The sequence below is a fragment of the Cenococcum geophilum genome, assembly GCF_001692895.1.
Source record: "Cenococcum geophilum 1.58 unplaced genomic scaffold K441scaffold_6, whole genome shotgun sequence".
Taxonomy (NCBI): domain Eukaryota; kingdom Fungi; phylum Ascomycota; class Dothideomycetes; order Gloniales; family Gloniaceae; genus Cenococcum; species Cenococcum geophilum.
In genome coordinates this window covers 184,127-200,516 of record NW_027137564.1, presented here as the reverse complement: position 1 = coordinate 200,516, position 16,390 = coordinate 184,127, and the positions used below count along the sequence as shown (strand labels likewise).

The following is a 16,390-nucleotide window of genomic DNA, read 5'->3' as shown; positions in this document are numbered from 1 at the left end:
CTTTTTACCCTAACCGATTGTAGTAGGTTATGGTGAATATGCTGACTTCGAATTTGTGACGTAACACAGATGGTTGCACTGCAATTCTGCCTGGGGGTGATTAGTAAGCACGTTACCGTTTAAAGTTGTCATAATGGCTGACAAACCCTAGCCTCGTGGGTTACTGGACTTGGTGGAGGCGGATTCGGACTTGTGCGGGCTTCCAATGGCTCCTACGAATTTATAGACTTCCGTGAGACTGCTCCTGCCGCTGCATTCGAGGAGATGTACAAAGATAACCTTGACGCTTCGTTATATGGAGGTCTGGCAAGGTTCTCAACCCGCATCAGGACTCCAAAGAAGGCATGTGCTAACGTTTACATAGTGGAGTGCCAGGAGAATTACGAGGCTTAGAATATATACACAAGCAGTATGGGAGCCTGCCTTGGTTCGATATTCTGCAGCCTGCCATTCACATCGCTCGTTACGGATTCACAGTCTCAAAGGACTTAGCGGCGCGAATGGATTTGATACCGTCTCCAAGCTTCCTTGTGACAGATCCAATATGGTCAGTTGATTTTGCTCCCAATGGGACGCGAGTCGGCGCTGGCGATTTCATGACTCGAAAACGTTACGCAGATCTTCTAGAAGAGATCGCTAATCATGGACCTGATGTCTTCTACAACGGCCCAATCGCGGAGTCAACAGTAGCCGCGCTGAGAGCTGCTAATGGGACCATGACGGTACAGGATCTAGCGGATTACAAAGTCGCAATAAGGCCCGTAAAGCAGATAAGCTATCGGGGACAGCAGGTGTATGCTTGTAGTGTCCCCGCAGGTGGAGTCGTAGTCCTTAATGTGCTCAAGGCGGTTGAAGGCTACTCAGATCTTGGATGGCCCGCGCAACTTGACCTGAGCACACATAGGCTCACCGAGGCAATAAGATTTGGTTATGGATTGGTAGGTCCCTAATTGCAACCACAGTGTGTCAACAGTTTAGCATTCCTGACACCTCAAAGCGAACAAAGCTAGGAGATCCTGCATTCGTGGAGGGTATGGATGAATATCAGAACTCCATGCTCTCGGATGATAAGGCTGCCGAAGTTCGATCAAAGATCTCTGACCTACACACCCTTCCCGTAGCAGCATACAACCCTGACGGATTGGAGAGCTTAGAGACGTAGGTGATGAGAGCTGGGAAAACAGAACAAGCTGATACAACATAGGCACGGGACATCACATGCGGTAGCCGCAGACGCTAGTGGACTTGCAATCTCTCTTACTGGAACGCTAAATCTGCTGTTCGGGTCACAACTTATGGTGCCTGAGACTAGCATCATTATGAACAATGAAATGAACGACTTTTCCATTCCGAATACCATAAATGCATTTGGCTATATTGCATCTCCAGCAAACTACATCCGGCCAGGGAAGCGGCCATTGTCTTCAATGACCCCAGTGATTGTTGAGCTGAATAATATGCTTTACTTCGTCGTTGGGGGCGCTGGCGGGTCTCGAATCATCACTGCTGTCATTCAAGCTCTTTGGAACACGCTAGACAGGAATATGACCTCATTAGAGGCTGTATCAGCTCCAAGACTACACGACCAGCTGGTCCCAAACCAAGTAAGCTTCAGCACACGGACGCAATACCATTGAAGACGCTCATCGATTATCTAGGTCGACTTCGAATACACGTACAATAACCGGACCGCAACATTTATGAGGGAAAGAGGACACAACATTACCTGGGTTCCCCTAGGAGAATCTTCCGTCCATGCCATACGGAGACGTATAGACAAGACATTTGAAGCAGCTGGAGATCCACGGTTAGCGGATGCTTTAGGTCGGGTTGTACAAGTTCACTGAACCAATATAACGTAATATTGTAACGGGCTGAGCCCTGAGCTCTTGAATGCCTGTGGCGACCAAGCTACCGGTGGCCTCTGTTACCGCCTCACAAACCTGTAGAATATCTCTCTCTTCTTTTTTTAGCACAACCTTTATATATCTTGAGACTTCCTCTCATGAACTGTTAGGACTTGGTCCGTGCATCTACTGCCATATCGTTTCTTTCTAACGCTGTTTAATACTTACTACTGGATTCTACCTCTTTAATTAAACCCTACCGAATCGTACCTCTTCGGTTGAATTCTATATAGACGTCACGCGTACATCATCGCGTATTTCTACGGAGCCCCGAATACCTTTCTCTTTTTTCTTTTTTTACGCGACGTCTTATTATCTATAAAAGTTATTAGTTTATTTTTTTTAATAAAATTTATATAGCTTTTTTATATTATATACTTAAATATCTTATTATAAAATATTATTATTATTAATTCTTGTTTACCGTCTAATGCGGTTTTAATTAAGGTCTATATAGACTAATGTCGTTATATATATATATATATAAAACCTCTAAGGGAGACGTAAGAGATAATGTCGGTATCACCCAAGTGCACTTGATTGGCCTATTAACTGTTGAATTGTTCGTTGTCTAATAGGTATCGAAAGCAGAGGATCGTAAGGATCGCAGTGCCTAAGTAGGGGGCTGATGAGTCACCATAAGGATGACTAATCAGATACATGACCACATAACCTCTACCTATATATTCCTGTCTATATATTCCGACACTGGCAGTTCTTTCTTTATGCTTATGGCGTTATAGGAAGGCAGTAAGGCAGCAAGGTGTCGGTTTAGCTGGAGGTGGAAGGCAGCACGAGGTAATGGTGGTACTGCAGGCGGAGCAGCAGTTGTCGATTGTATTACTGCAGGTAGAGCAGTAGAAGTCAATTGTGGTGCTGTAGGAAGGCAGCAAGGCAGCAAGGCAGCAAGGTGTTGGTTTAGCTATAGGTGAAAGCAGCAAAAGTCTGTTGGGTGGTAGTACGGTACTAGCGGCGGTAGTAATAGTGGTTAAGCATAGAGCTTGTCTATTAGTCGGTCGGTTAATCGTAGGCGTATAGGCATGATTATTTGGTTGGTAGATCGCAGGCGTATCGGCACGATTATTTGGTCGGTAGTATGTAGCAGTACGGTGCCAGCGTTAGATAGATTACAGGCGTAACGGTATAATCGTTTAGTTGGTAGAATGTGACTATATAACCTCTGTCTATATATTCCAACACTGGCAGTTCTTTCTTTGTGCGTAAAACAGCTATCCTAGCAAAGCTTGGTTTGTATCCAAATTCCCATTTACATCTTTTAAACGACATCCCCGAACGTGCTTATGGAGAGTAGTATTTAAAGGGAATGTAGATTTACATTTAGTATATTAAAATGGTTAATAATTTAGCAGATGCTTAAAGAGCGCTTAACCCGAAGGGAATGTAGTAAAGTACTTTTTGCAGGTTTGAGGTTGCGGGGGTTTATACGAGCTTGGCTGCCGTAGCTCTTTAGCTTTAGTTAATAAAGAGGGTAAAACTGGTGGAGCTTGCGCGGACGGAGCTTGTGCGGATAGAGCTTATGCGGACGAAGCTTATTGTTGCTGTAATTGCTTAACTACGCTTTATAACTCCTTGATCTCTTCCTTTTGTTCTTAACACTCGATAGATAAATTCCGACGCTTTAACCAAATTCTACTAAATTAATTAAATTTTACCGAAGTCTGTCGAAGACCGCGTGCGTATATACGCACGTATTAACCACTAAGCCCCTAACTATTTAATTATATAATTCTCTTATTATTCCCTTTTCTTCTTTACGCAACGTCTTGTTTTTAGCAAGAGCTATATACCTTAGATTTAGATAGAATTTATATTATTCCTTTAAATCTTCCCTAAAGTCTCTCCGCGCCCTTATATTACGTTACGCCGTCTTCCGAATTGCAAAATCACGTCTGAGAGGGTTTGGTGAGATTTGTTAAAATCCTAAGCAAAATCCATAAAATGGAGATTGCGGATATCTAATTTATTTATTCGCATAACGCGTTATTATTACCAAAGGTTTATATATTATTTTTAAGACTTAGGGCTTCTAAATGGTATAAATTTTATAATACGGCTATTACTTAGTCCTAACATTAATTTCGTTAAAGTTAAAAAACGCGTTGTTAAAAGCCTAAGCACGTATTATATCTTATTAAATAGTCTACTGATATTGATAAAACTATATAGACATGTAGATATCTACTACTTAAAGCTATTGCAACACCTAGTAGGTGCTATAGTTGGGTCCTTCCTTGAAAATATCCTCCCTTAGCCCGGAGTGCCTCCACGACTACTAGGGGTAAGCTTTGGGCAGAGCCTCGTGCAGAGCCTCGTGTAAAGCCTTAGTAGAGCTTCGTGCAGATCCTAGTAGAGCTTTGTGCAGAGCTTTATGCAGAGCTTCGTGCAGAGCTTCGTGCAGAGCTTCGTGCAGAGCTTCGTGCAGAGCTTCGTGCAGAGCTTCGTGCAGAGCTTCGTGCAGAGCTGTACGGGCGATCGATTGCAGAGACGTTTGTAGAGACGGGCGTTCGTACGGGCAATTGTAGAACCTTCCTAGTATATTAGTGCTGCGTGTTAGTAGAGCTTTAGAGCTCTATATAGGGTTTCGAGCAGAGCTTCGAGCAGAGCCTTTACAGAGCTTCGTGCAGAGCTTCGTGCAGAGCTTCGTGCAGAGCTTTTGCAGAGCTTCGTGCAGAGCCTTGTGTAGAGCTTTAGTAGAGCTTTAGTAGAGCTTCGTGCAGAACTTAATGCAGAGCTTCGAGCTTCGAGCAGAGCTTCGAGCAGAGCTTCGAGCAGAGCTTCGTGCGGAGCTTCGAGCGGAGCTTCGTGCAAAGCTTTTGCAGAGCTTTGGTAGAGCTCCGTGCAGAGCTCCGTGCAGGTCTCCCCCTGAGCTTCGTTCCGCAGAGCTCTCGCAAAGCTCCACAGCTCTACGCAGAGGGCTGGTGGCGTGGGCGTGAGCGTAAGCGTTCAGCGTTGGTGTTTACTGAGCGGCTCGGCGGTGCAGAGGTAGAATTGGGGCCTCTACGACGACGAATTCCTCTTAACGTCGCGCGCGTATAAGGAGCTAAAGATCTCATAACTTATAAAGTAGGCTTTTCTCTATAATTTAGTGTAATTTTTATGTCGATAGGTATTGTGGGAGGGTAGATTAATTTTGTTAAAGTTAATAAGGTCTTCTTATATAAACCGTGTTTAGGTTTTCCTACAAATCTCGCCAAGTCTCTCAGACCACGAAAACGATTGCCGTCCTAAATCAGCTTAGCGGACGGTGCGGATATTCCTATATCCGCACAATCGATTTCTTGGTCTAAGCTCGCTGAGGTAATAAGGTAAGTGGGTAACGTGTTCCACCAGTCATCCGGCAACACCAGTCATCCAGCAGCCCCAAAAACCACCAAAAATTAGAAAAAATGCACCTTAATATCTTAATAATGGCTTAATAATAAATTCCAAAATTTTAGAATTAGCCTTTTATACCTATATTAAGACATTTAATAAAGTTCTAGTGTAATAAGCCTAGCTGTTATTAAGATATTAGGTTCTAGCCCCTAATTTTAAGCTAAATTGCGATATTTTTAAAGCTACTTAATAGGTTATTTTTTAAATCTAATAAGAGGTTTAAAATAGGTTTAAAAGGATAATTCTAAAATTTTGGAATTTATTATTAAGCCGTTGTTGAGATATTAAGGTGCATTTTTTCTGATTTTTGGTGGTTTTTGGGGCTGCCGGATGACTGGTGTTGCCGGATGACTGGTGGAACACGTTACTTTGGGTGATTAATCAGCTATCTATTTTAGGAGGAAGGATCTAAACCCACGACATCAAGCTAGGCGGAGAAACACCATGCTTGCCCGTGTCATCACACGAATGTCGCTTTGCTGATGAGTGTAAGCCATGGACCCGATTACGGCTATAGGCCTGCTCTCCAGCATCGCCCAGCTCGCCGAAGCCTCATTCAAGATTGTCAAGCTTCTGGACACCATTAAGGAAGGAGGCAAGGAACGCCGGAAGCTATGCGACGAAATCACGCTTCTTTGGATGACCCTCCGGAATCTGGAGACGCAATTTTCTCCTCTGTCAGTAGAGCAGGATGGGCCGTGGATGCGACCGATTGATTCGCTTGCCGAGCCCGGCGGTGTCTTCCAGCAGACCAGTCATGCTTTAGATGAAGTTTGGAATAAGCTAACCACTAGCGAATCATTCACCGGAAAAGTTAAGCAAACTTTAAGATGGCCTTTCGACAAGGAAGACGTTGAAAAGACGATAGCACGGATTGAACGACTCAAATCTTCCATAGCTATTGTCCTTGGTCAAGCGAATATTGCCCTAGCCCAAGAAATGCGGGAAGATGGCTTAGCAAGAAAAAAAACAGACGAGAATAATCGGTTCAAAGACATTGTCGATTGGCTTTCTCCTCTCAATTTCAGGCAAAAGCAGGAGAACATCACCGGCACCCCGGGCACCGGGGAATGGTTTTTCAGAGAGGAAGAATTCCAACACTGGGAGTCTGGTCCAGATCCTTGGCTTTGGTGCTATGGAATCCCCGGCGCTGGCAAGACTGTCCTCGCGTCGACAACGGTTGATGAACTTCGAAGAATTCATGAGAAAGAGAAGGCGGTGGTATTGATTGCATTTTGCAGCTTCGACAGCCCCGACTCTCAATCTGTGGATCTTCTCATGGCCAGTTTTCTCAAACAGATTTTTCAAATTCGCGGGTCCATCACGAAGGAAGTAGAAGACTTGTACAACTTATATCTTTCAAAAGGCACAAGGCCTTCGCTGGCGGAAATTTGCAAGTTGCTTGATGCAAGTCTCTCCGAATACGAAAAAAGTTACTTTGTTCTGGACGCGCTAGATGAGTTATTTGATGAGGCTAAACGACTGAAGCTCCTCGAGACTATCAAAGGACTGAAAGCGAATCCCAAACTCATGGTCACCTCACGCCAGCTTGACAGCATAGGGTCTTTGTTTGGAGAGCCGTTGGGTTATATTGTTTGCGACGGTTGTGGTAACGAGAACCTGGAAGTTTATAATCATTGTGATGATTGTGAGGACATTGATGTCTGCGAAGATTGTCTAAAGAAGGGCGTAGTATTTGATACTGACGGCGGTCATTATCTGGCCAAGCGTTTCAGCAGCATGAAGATACGAATTGCTGCTCAGTCAGAGGATATCGAGAGCTATATCAACAAGAGAATAGAAATTGAGGGTGATCTGCGTCGCTTTGTTGAAAAGAGGCACAGCCTCAGAGAGCAGATTCTGGACACGGTAGTTGAGAAAGCAAAGGAAATGTTCGTTCCCATCAACATTTTTACGAGTCTTTGTGGTATTCTAAAAGATCTAGGTTCTTGCTTGCAAGATTCCACATGGACTCTCTAGCGGATTGCCTTACCATCGGAGAAGTTCTACATGCACTAGAGCATCTGCCAAAGGAAATCAATAATACGTATGACCAGGCAATGACACGGATTGAGAAGCTCAGCGCTAATCGCCAACGAGCTGTCAAGAAACTTCTGCTGTGGGTTTCTTTCGCGGAACGACCATTGAAAATTGCAGAACTAGAGCATGCTACAGCAATAGCACGTGGAATTACAGAAATTGGAAAGGATTACATACTCAGCGCAAAGGTTCTAACCTCCATGAGTGCTGGGATGGTTATCATTGACGAAAGTGAATATGTGCGACTAACACATGAGACAGCAGAGGGCTACTTCAAGGAAAAACGGAAAGTCCTATTTCCCACGAGCGAAACTGAAGTTACAGAATCCTGTATTGCGTACCTGCAACTGGAGGTTTTCAACCAGGGACCCTGCACTGGACCGGATGAAGCGAAGGAGTTCGAAGAGCGCTGGAAAGTTCACCCATTTCTTAGTTATGCTGCTCTCCACTGGGGCAATCATGCGAAAAGAAGCGACCCAGATATTGTAACGCCACAGGCAATGATGTTCCTTCGAAATGAGTCACATTTGGCTGCATCAGTCCAGGCGCTATGGTACACCGATACACAATCAGCAGACAGTTGGGATGTGCAAGGCGACGTTACTGCTTTGCACATTGCAGCTTTCTTCGGTCTTAATAATATTGTCTCCACTTTGTTATTCGAAGGTACAGATGCCAACGCCCGTGACTCTCTCGGGACTACTCCACTCATATATGCAGCCTCTAAAGGACATGTGGATGTGACTGACACTCTCCTTCATGCTGGCGCTTCTGCTAGTGACGTTTGCGGGCGTGGATCTACTGCTTTGCACCGAGCATCGAAGCAGGGGCACACTGAAGTCGTAAGACGATTGTTAAAGGAAAAGAATTTGCCTGTCAATGCACTCTGGACATCTTGGAGCCACCGCTCCGCGCTAATGGTTGCTTGTGTTGGCGGCCACACGGAGGTCATAGAACTTCTCCTAACCAGACCGGATATTGATATCAATAAGGAAACACCAACACCTCGCGGTTGGACGGCGCTATTCTTCGCGGGAGACATGGACTTCAAAGAGATCGTCGAAATGCTGCTCAAGCACCCGAAGATCGATGTGAACCATCAGGACAGTGCCGGATACACCACTCTGATCTGTGCCGCATCTGAGGGCTTTGTAGGTGTAGTAGAGGCTTTGCTCGATGGCGGCGCAGACCCTGAAATCGAAGACGACCAAGGCGGGAGAGCAATTCAGCGAGCTATTGACAGCGACGAATATGCAGTTGTCAAGCTGCTACTCCAACGCAACGTTGAGTACAACTTCCGAGATACTTTCGGCAGGACACTTCTTCATAGTGCGGCTTGCAATGGTCGCACCGGTATCATCCGTCTACTGCTGCAGACTTGCCAGGATCTCGATATCAATGCGCAAGGCAATGCTGGAGAGACCGCGCTGCATGACTCTGTACGGTTAGATTATCTTGAAACAACCAAAGCACTTCTCGAATTTGGCGCTCGCACTGACATTCCGAACAATGCCGGGAGAACGCCAGTCAGATCAGCCAAGGATGCCGGTCGAACTCGCATTCTTGAAGTCCTACAGAAAGCCCGGGAGAATGAGGTCCGACCTGTTCACAAAGTAGATACCTTCAAGGTTGACAGCGAGATACCCATATGGATGGCAGTGCAAAGAGACGATCTGGACTCATTACGAGAACGGATACCTCGTGCCAGCATCGATGAGCTTAACCAATTAAGCCCCGACTCCAACGAAACTTCGCTGCATCTTGCCTGCCACAAGGTGAGACCGGAAGTAGTACAGATGCTTCTAGAAGCCGGAGCCTTCGTAGACCCCTTGGATACTTTCTCCAGGACGCCGCTTGTTGTGGCCTGCCAGTGGGGTGATCTTGAGACTGTCAAGCTCCTCGTATCGCACGGCGCAGATCTCAACTCGTCCATATTCCGAGACCAGGCTCCATGGGAAATTGCGCTTTCCGATTCCCCATCCGTAGCACTCTACCTCATTGCACAAGGCGCCAATCTTGATCCGGGCAGCGATTGGCTCCATTGGGCGCTCGAATGGGCTGCGATACGCGGAAATCTTGAAGCTGCAAGGCGGCTTGTTGAAGCAGGAGCATCAGTGCAACTGAAAAATGTGGATGGCTTGACCCCAATTCAGCTCGCAAAGAACTACAATCAGAATGAGGTAGAGCAATATTTGTTTGAGGAGGCGACGAGACAAAGATCGAGCTCATCACTGTCGCTGTTACAGAGGGAATCGCCTCCTACGAGGGAGGTAGAGAAGTCGCTAGATGCAGAAAAGCAGGAGATGCCTGTAAAGCCAGAAGAGCTGCTAGTGGACGAAAAGTCACAGAAGATACCGCCGGTGGAAGAGCCTGAAGATAATCCTACGGGATTGGTGAAAGCGACGGAGCCGATGGAGAAGCCGCCCGACAATCTACAGCCACTTGTTAGCCCATCACGTGAGCATAGGCACTTGCGGCAGCTCCTTTTATCACGAAATTACCTGTTTTTGAGCGTAACGCTTGCCATCCTCTTTGCAACTATTTATGGGAATTGGATAGGCTGGTTGGGTGAACTGGTTGTCCAAACTTGACCTTCCTAATCAAAGAGATGGTGCGATGACCTCATTGGGAGAGATTCAAAGAGGAATTGATTTATGCCTGCACTATAGGACGTACTAATGACTCATTTAAAGAGTTGGGATGGGCGTATCTTGCGTTGTTTTTCACTTTCACTATTATGATTTATACTCGTTCCTGTCAATAACCAACGAGCTCCCTAAATACGTACCGCAACATATACAGCAGATTTCCCATGATCTGAATTTACGAGTCCATGCAGCATGCCAATATCTTCAGCTAAATTCCTGCTTTACTCCTAGGACATTAGAAATCTCGTTGTTGATATTCTCCAATTCTTGGGTACATCCGATGTTGTAATAATCCAAGATCTCGCCCAGACCGTCCTAATTCGCACCAGTACCTTGGCCAGAGTCGCCGTTGCTAGCAGCACCCTTCTGGGCATCATTGCTCTAATGACATATTCTTCCGTGATCGCAGTTGGACGCCGAAAATATTTCGCATTTCCTAACAAGGAGTCTTTCAAGGCCTTCTCTTAAAGCAGTGACTGTTTTCCTGAGAGAGCCATAAGCCGGGAAATCTTAAAATACCGGCTGTGCTTCTCGCGCGCCTTTTACTTTAGTGGCTCAAAGAACGGTGAGAAAATAGCTGACCAGAGCCCTGAAATGGGTGTCGGGTCTGAATTTTTCATGCAATCATCTCCCGGTTATCCTTTCCTTCCAAAAATAATTCATCAATGTGTTCTTCTGCTGTACGCCATTCTTGCGTCTCTTTCCACCTGCTCCGGCTTTTCCCCATCCCTCAAAACACCCATCAGCTCTTCAAATTCATTTCTACCGACGATCCCGCCACTTGCCTCCTTATGGCCCCTCGCAAAACTTTCTCCTAACTTCTGCCTCAGCGTCTCATCTGTGCAGCAAACCACAATTGCTCTCAATGACTCAATGATATTTATTGACGGCTCGTGCGCACTGGCGCAGCGCGGAATCCGGCAGGAGAAATTGACTAGCCCAGGAAGGCAGCCTTAGTTTGCTACAAGCATGATTTCGAGCTTAGAATAGTTCAGATGTCCGGTCACCGCGTTGCAATGACGGGATGCACCTGCGCCTCACTCTTGATCCGGAACACCGCAATCTTACCGTCGATGGAGGACTTTGGGACAGTATGCGCGCAGCGTTCTACTTTGCGTTAACCTCAGCCCGCAGGATCTAGTGCGAAGAGCAGCACATTCCAGGCGGATACGACGTCGTAGGTGGCGGTGCGGCGCGGAGCGTTGGTCAAGGACACCGCGTCGTTGATCGCTTTCTTGGTGTACTTCCTGAACATGTTTTTCATGTCCGGAAATGGCGATTCCCGTTTCAGCGTGTTGTCCAGATCGTCATGCGTGCCCATCGCGCAGAGCCAGTCGCACTGGGCTACAACATCTGGGTGCGGAGGGGTGCATAGCATGTAGGTTAATAATGAGCTCGTCGTGACTGGTGGGGAGTCACACGCGCTAACGATCTCCACTCCTTCAGGAAACCCGCCTGCCTCAGCGAGGTGGTGGTCAATAATGAGGCTTTTGTGGGATAGGTTAATGAGTGGAGGCCTTTCCGAGATCCTTGATCGAGGACGAAGGCGTAGGATGGAGAGTGAGCGGCTATTGCTTCACGTTCAGACTCTAAATGAATGGTATTGGACACGTGAGCCGAGCTTTTAGCCAGGTGATCCCTCTTGAAATCTAACTCGTGTACTACCGAATTTCAACCGCGCGCTAGCCGTTTTGAATTTTACCTTTGTTAGAGGGTCCCGTTTGGGTGGCAATTACGTTAGAGCTTAGCGCTAAAAACGAACCCAGGTTCCAGAAATCTTTAGTTCCTTTTCTCAACTTCTCACCAACTTCCCTCATGCCAAAATCGAAGAGAAGACGGGCTTCGGAGATATGTACGCTTTAAAGTCAGTGTTTATTTTGTCGGAAATAATATGGCTCCATCTCGTAACTCCTCCATTAATGCTACGTATCCATAATCAATCAAGCCACCACCATACAGGCAATTGTACAGTAACATACGCGTTGACAATTATAAATTATTCTACTACTCTATCGCGATTCATCTAGACGCTATCCCCGACGACTCTATTATTTGTTCATATTCTCAGCTCTCGTCGTCTAGCAGTTCCTCTGGGTCGACTAAATCATACACTTCATCATATCGCAGAAGTTCATTGGTGTCCGGATGCCTCGGCTTTTCATGTAGTGCTCTTTCTTGAAGTCCCCGGTCTTGGATTTCTTGCCGTTCAAGTTCCAGTAGTTGTTCGCGATCTCTGTCTTCTTTGATTCGCTGTTCATACTCGGCTATTTCTTCTTTCGACTGGTGTTCTGGTATTTCGTTGTGGATGGTCCTGCCAGAGAAGTCTGGAAGCGGAAAGTTCTCGGCAACAAAGTCCTTTTTATTCAAAGGAAAGCACTTGCAGCATCGCTTATGTCGGGATCCAGTCTTTGAATCGTAGCAATTCTCTCCCGAGCAACGCTGCTCTGCCATTCCAAACTGGCCATGCCGATTAAACTTCCCACAGCCATGCGTCTTCCCGTCCCCACAGTACCAGTCTCTTCGAGTAGTATCGGCTGCATCAACAAAGTCTGCGACTGAAGCTGCGGCATCAAAGTCTTCCTTGAAGTTCGAGCGAATTTTCAATTTGAAATTGGGTCGAGTTGGTTCTGGGAACGACATGATATAAGACGGATCCTTCCGATAACCCACGAGATTGGATATTCCGGTATGCGGCTCCTTGATTAATATGATAGCCTTCTTTTCCGATAAGTTCTTGCTGTCTGTTGAGGATTGCTGCGGGGGTGTTGCTCTAATGCATAAAAGGTCCTGGGAAAACATACGAGCATATATATTCGAGGAGATGACTTAGAGCCATATTACCTACTCAAAATCCTTAAATATGACGATAATTGGCTTAGAGCTTAGTCAGATTTTCAGTTCGTGCACCAATCTAGCCAATAATAAAGAGTCAGATGTTCATGAGAAACCACGCAGCATTTGGTTATAGGGTCGTAGGGGCTTTGTCTCTCAGTCTACCCACTCGCACGGGGACAGTCGCACGCCTAATACCTTCAAAACCACCAGCTTCAACTTACTTAGGTCTTAGCTCAAACAACTAGCCTTAATATGTCGTGTCTTAATTATATAGGCGAGTACCCAAAATTTCTTTAAGCATATTGAGGATTGCCGTAATTAGCACATAAGAATAATTACGCACCGTGTATTTTTGTTCATAAGCACAGAGGCGAGAAACCATTGAGACATATGCGGCATCATAAATAGCTAGAATTGATCGTTTTTTAAACCATGGTCAGAAATTTGGTTCTAAAATTTAGGAATATCACCCGGCGAGAAAATAGAAAAGACGATAATCTCATACTGCTATTGTACATCATTCACAAATGAAATTCAAACATACCCTTGGAGATGTTCCGCAGGCGTATGCTCAGAACGACCACCCTCTTCATCAATTTCGATGCCCAAATTTGTGTACCCTGTACGCCCAGCAGCTGATATGTCTGCTACGTCACTCGGAGGGCGAGCATGGTTTAGAGGTTGCGAACCAAAGTTCGGTCCCCGACGATTGTGGTCAATGGGGAACACGAACAGCTGTCCGGGAAGCGTGACCAGAATTGCCTTCTAGGCCGGACCAGCAAACTTGTCTAGAGTCACCATAGCTTCTTCTTAGCAATTGCAGTGTCCTGCATCTGCTACTCATATAACGAGTACTACTAACGTGTAGTAACTATTATATACAAGGTAATATAATTCGTCGATATTTTAGGGTTTAAGGGAATAGCTCGATAAATTTTTAATTGAATTTATAACGTTGTGGTGGATTAATGTATAAAGCCGGGTCTTGGTAATGGTGGGGCGTGCGGATGACTGGGTGGTCCAAATGAGTGGTGAAACACGTTAAATGAAGAATGTTTCACATGCCCACTGGCGAGCGGTAAAAGGCGGAAGATATATAATTACAAATCTCAAACATCGCCTATACATACACATAGCAAAACGGCCCAGCAAGCGTGCTCATTGTGTCTCTCAACTTGATTGCGTCACCATTCACACCCAAATCAATAAGATCGTCCAGGGTTGCGTTCCTGCTTGGTGGGGTATTCGAGAATGTGATCGTTCCGGCAACCGCATACGTCCTGTGTACCGGGTCTTGGTTTTGCCACATCCACCACGTCCGGTCGACCTGCGCATGATGCAGAAAGAACGTTGGATCACCAGGGGAGGTGTAGAAATCGCCACCGGGATCTCCGCCGATCGTGAAGTGACCCGCAGCATGCACACCCATATAACCGCTAGAGACGCCTTGGAGGAGTGACCAGAAAGGGTAAATGTCTGTATTGGCGTTGATCAGCGAGGAAATATCACTGTCCTTGCTCCAGCGCGAGGATGTCCATTGTGAGATGTCGCGGCGCATACAGCGGGGATTGTAGTAGGTGCCCAACCCGCTAGGGTCAGGATTTTTCTCAACGTAGGTGAGCACCGGGGCTACAGGACCAAGGTTAACTTGCCAACTGGAGAGGATCATCAGTTTTAGGCTACAAAAAAATTTTGAAGGTGGAAGAAAAGGGAAAGTTACTCTTTGAATGGACCAGTCCTAACACAGCCGCCCCCAGTTCCTTTTGGGATTTTGATATCAGGAGCGTCATTCGTAGGTATGCCCACCCATGATTGGTTTCCGAAGAAGTACTCTCCGTTACCACTCATACTCGTATTACTACCATCGAACATGGGGGAGTTCAGTGGGTCCATAGCAGACTTCGCCCAATTCCAATACGGCTGGTAGCCCTTGTAGCCACATTCGTTTCTTAGAGCTTGCTCATATGCCCAGGTGAAATATCTGTGCCATCCAATGAAGTTTCCCTAAAACCATCCTTAGATTAAGCCCAAACAAGAGGAATGCGCCTAATTATGTGCTTCATTGTACGACTTACAGTGCCGTGGATGCTTAAAGTTTGATTCATGTGTGTAGCAACAAAATCATCATATCTGTTTCTGGCTCCGGGGAATTGAGAAGCAGGGGTTTTATTGGGCTTAGAGGCCAGGCATTTAACCGCGTTGATGTAGTCTTTCCTTTCCCGAGCAGATAAAGCTCCCCTATCGTCGTTAACTAGGTCTATTTCCTGGGAATCCGCATTTAATGATAGTTCCAACGTACCATTCCCTGCGAATAGCTACATTCTGAAGAGTACAGCTTCCTGAGGGATATCCGTGTTGGGCCGTATAGGTTGCAAGGTTGAACAATGCCTTAGCTGCTAGTATATCGGTCTCAAAAGTCTGAGCAAAGACGCCTTGAAACAGGAGAGGCGCGGCAAGAATAAGGGTTAGAAAATGCATGGCCGCGTTGTCACAAGGAGATATCCGCGGCTGGAGGTTTGATATGGGCGAAAAGGCAGCTTTAAGCTGAAACTCAAATTGCTCCGGCTAATATATCACAGTAAGAGACTTCTAGATTTTAAAGCTTCCTGTATGCATGCTACTCAGGGAGCCGACAACGTGTAAGAACCTCAATATGATTTCCTTGTGCCTCGCGTAGGCATATTTCCAAGGTCATACGCTGCAATAACCTCAAAAAATTCGAGATAACCATGCCGAAACGCGTCATGAATCAGTGGACGCTGAATTCGCCGTCTTCCTCACTAGGGGGTTTCGATAAACTGACGGAAGGCATCTGACGGAAGGTAATGCAACTCGAATCGAGGCGATCTTCGCGTGCTAGCAGTATGTAGTTAGTAGGACCTTCCGTCAGATTCGATTCTTGGCAAATATAAAAAATTTTGATGAATATTTTCATCAGAACTTTAAGCCAGCCCCCTGTTTTGTTAACAGCAACCAGCGACTCCAAATTTCGCACAGTTAATCCTTGCCACTATGTCTTTTGATCTCGCGCGCCAAGTTGATCGAACCGTCGAGTTAGTGAGAGGCAAGGATTGCTCTCTATCGAAACCCCTACTTGACCAATTGCCGGAAGGTCGCGCTAAATGTAGGTGTAAGCACTAAAAATTAGCTTTACCTTCCGTCAGATACCTTCCGTCAGTTCATCGAAACCCCCCTACTGTAATAGAGTTGGGTGGCACAGACTCAACCACCTTCCTTTCCAAGAAGTTCCTGATCCAATCACATGACGGTGGCTTGCTCCCAGAAAAAAAAGTCCCACAAATACTGTACGACCCCAGGCGCATCGATTGCCCCTTGACTGCGTGTTCAGAAGATTTAGGCTGAATAGAAACATTTGCCGGATCCTCTTTGACAGTAGAAGCCTAGGTTCGAGAAAACCGAAATACAAGGATGGAATATCCTTTCAAGCGAGGGTTACGCGTGTTCGATCTCGACCCCTATTTCATTAACTTTACAATTTCAGCATCGATTCTGACTGGTTCCCATGGCGCAAATGCGGAGCACAGTTCACTGTAGAGACTCAGA

The 16,390-nt window shown here is 46.1% G+C and overlaps 4 protein-coding genes across 4 annotated transcripts; 1 reads left to right on the top strand and 3 right to left on the bottom strand.

Annotated features, from left to right (window-relative positions):
- Positions 1-2,211, top strand: K441DRAFT_693330 (gamma-glutamyltranspeptidase). Its single transcript, XM_067652643.1, has 6 exons — positions 1-103; positions 152-311; positions 365-938; positions 998-1,158; positions 1,205-1,604; positions 1,659-2,211. Exons 1-6 carry the CDS (start codon positions 70-72, stop codon positions 1,845-1,847), a joined length of 1,518 nt encoding a protein of 505 aa, XP_067508004.1. The 5' UTR covers positions 1-69; the 3' UTR covers positions 1,848-2,211.
- An 8,404-nt stretch (positions 2,212-10,615) lies between these two features.
- K441DRAFT_736004 (uncharacterized protein) lies at positions 10,616-12,037 on the bottom strand (the record flags this gene model as incomplete). The annotated part of the gene is made up of 6 exons (XM_067654305.1): positions 11,694-12,037; positions 11,443-11,652; positions 11,148-11,395; positions 11,033-11,072; positions 10,699-10,943; positions 10,616-10,669 (listed from the first exon to the last, which is right to left on the bottom strand). Exons 1-6 carry the CDS (start codon positions 11,806-11,808, stop codon positions 10,616-10,618), a joined length of 912 nt encoding a protein of 303 aa, XP_067508003.1. The 5' UTR covers positions 11,809-12,037.
- Positions 11,793-13,105, bottom strand: K441DRAFT_653718 (uncharacterized protein). Its single transcript, XM_067647569.1, has one exon. The coding sequence runs from the start codon at positions 12,788-12,790 to the stop codon at positions 12,056-12,058; it is 735 nt and encodes a 244-aa protein (XP_067508002.1). The 5' UTR covers positions 12,791-13,105; the 3' UTR covers positions 11,793-12,055.
- Positions 13,106-13,943: 838 nt separating this feature from the next.
- On the bottom strand, positions 13,944-15,304 carry K441DRAFT_603497 (Di-copper centre-containing protein; the record flags this gene model as incomplete). The annotated part of the gene is made up of 4 exons (XM_067645307.1): positions 13,944-14,481; positions 14,547-14,830; positions 14,902-15,064; positions 15,126-15,304. The coding sequence occupies 4 exons, from the start codon at positions 15,302-15,304 to the stop codon at positions 13,947-13,949; spliced, it is 1,161 nt and encodes a 386-aa protein (XP_067508001.1).
- Between the last annotated feature and the right edge of the window lie 1,086 nt (positions 15,305-16,390).

Bases quoted from the DNA above. Each gene is read 5' to 3' on its own strand.
- K441DRAFT_693330 (XM_067652643.1), top strand. From the start codon at position 70: ATGGTTGCACTGCAATTCTGCCTGGGGGTGATTA. The intron at 104-151 runs GTAAGCACGTTA...GACAAACCCTAG, and splicing joins ATTCTGCCTGGGGGTGATTA to CCTCGTGGGTTACTGGACTT. The intron at 1,605-1,658 runs GTAAGCTTCAGC...TCGATTATCTAG, and splicing joins ACCAGCTGGTCCCAAACCAA to GTCGACTTCGAATACACGTA.
- K441DRAFT_653718 (XM_067647569.1), bottom strand. From the start codon at position 12,790: ATGTTTTCCCAGGACCTTTTATGCATTAGAGCAACACCCCCGCAGCAA.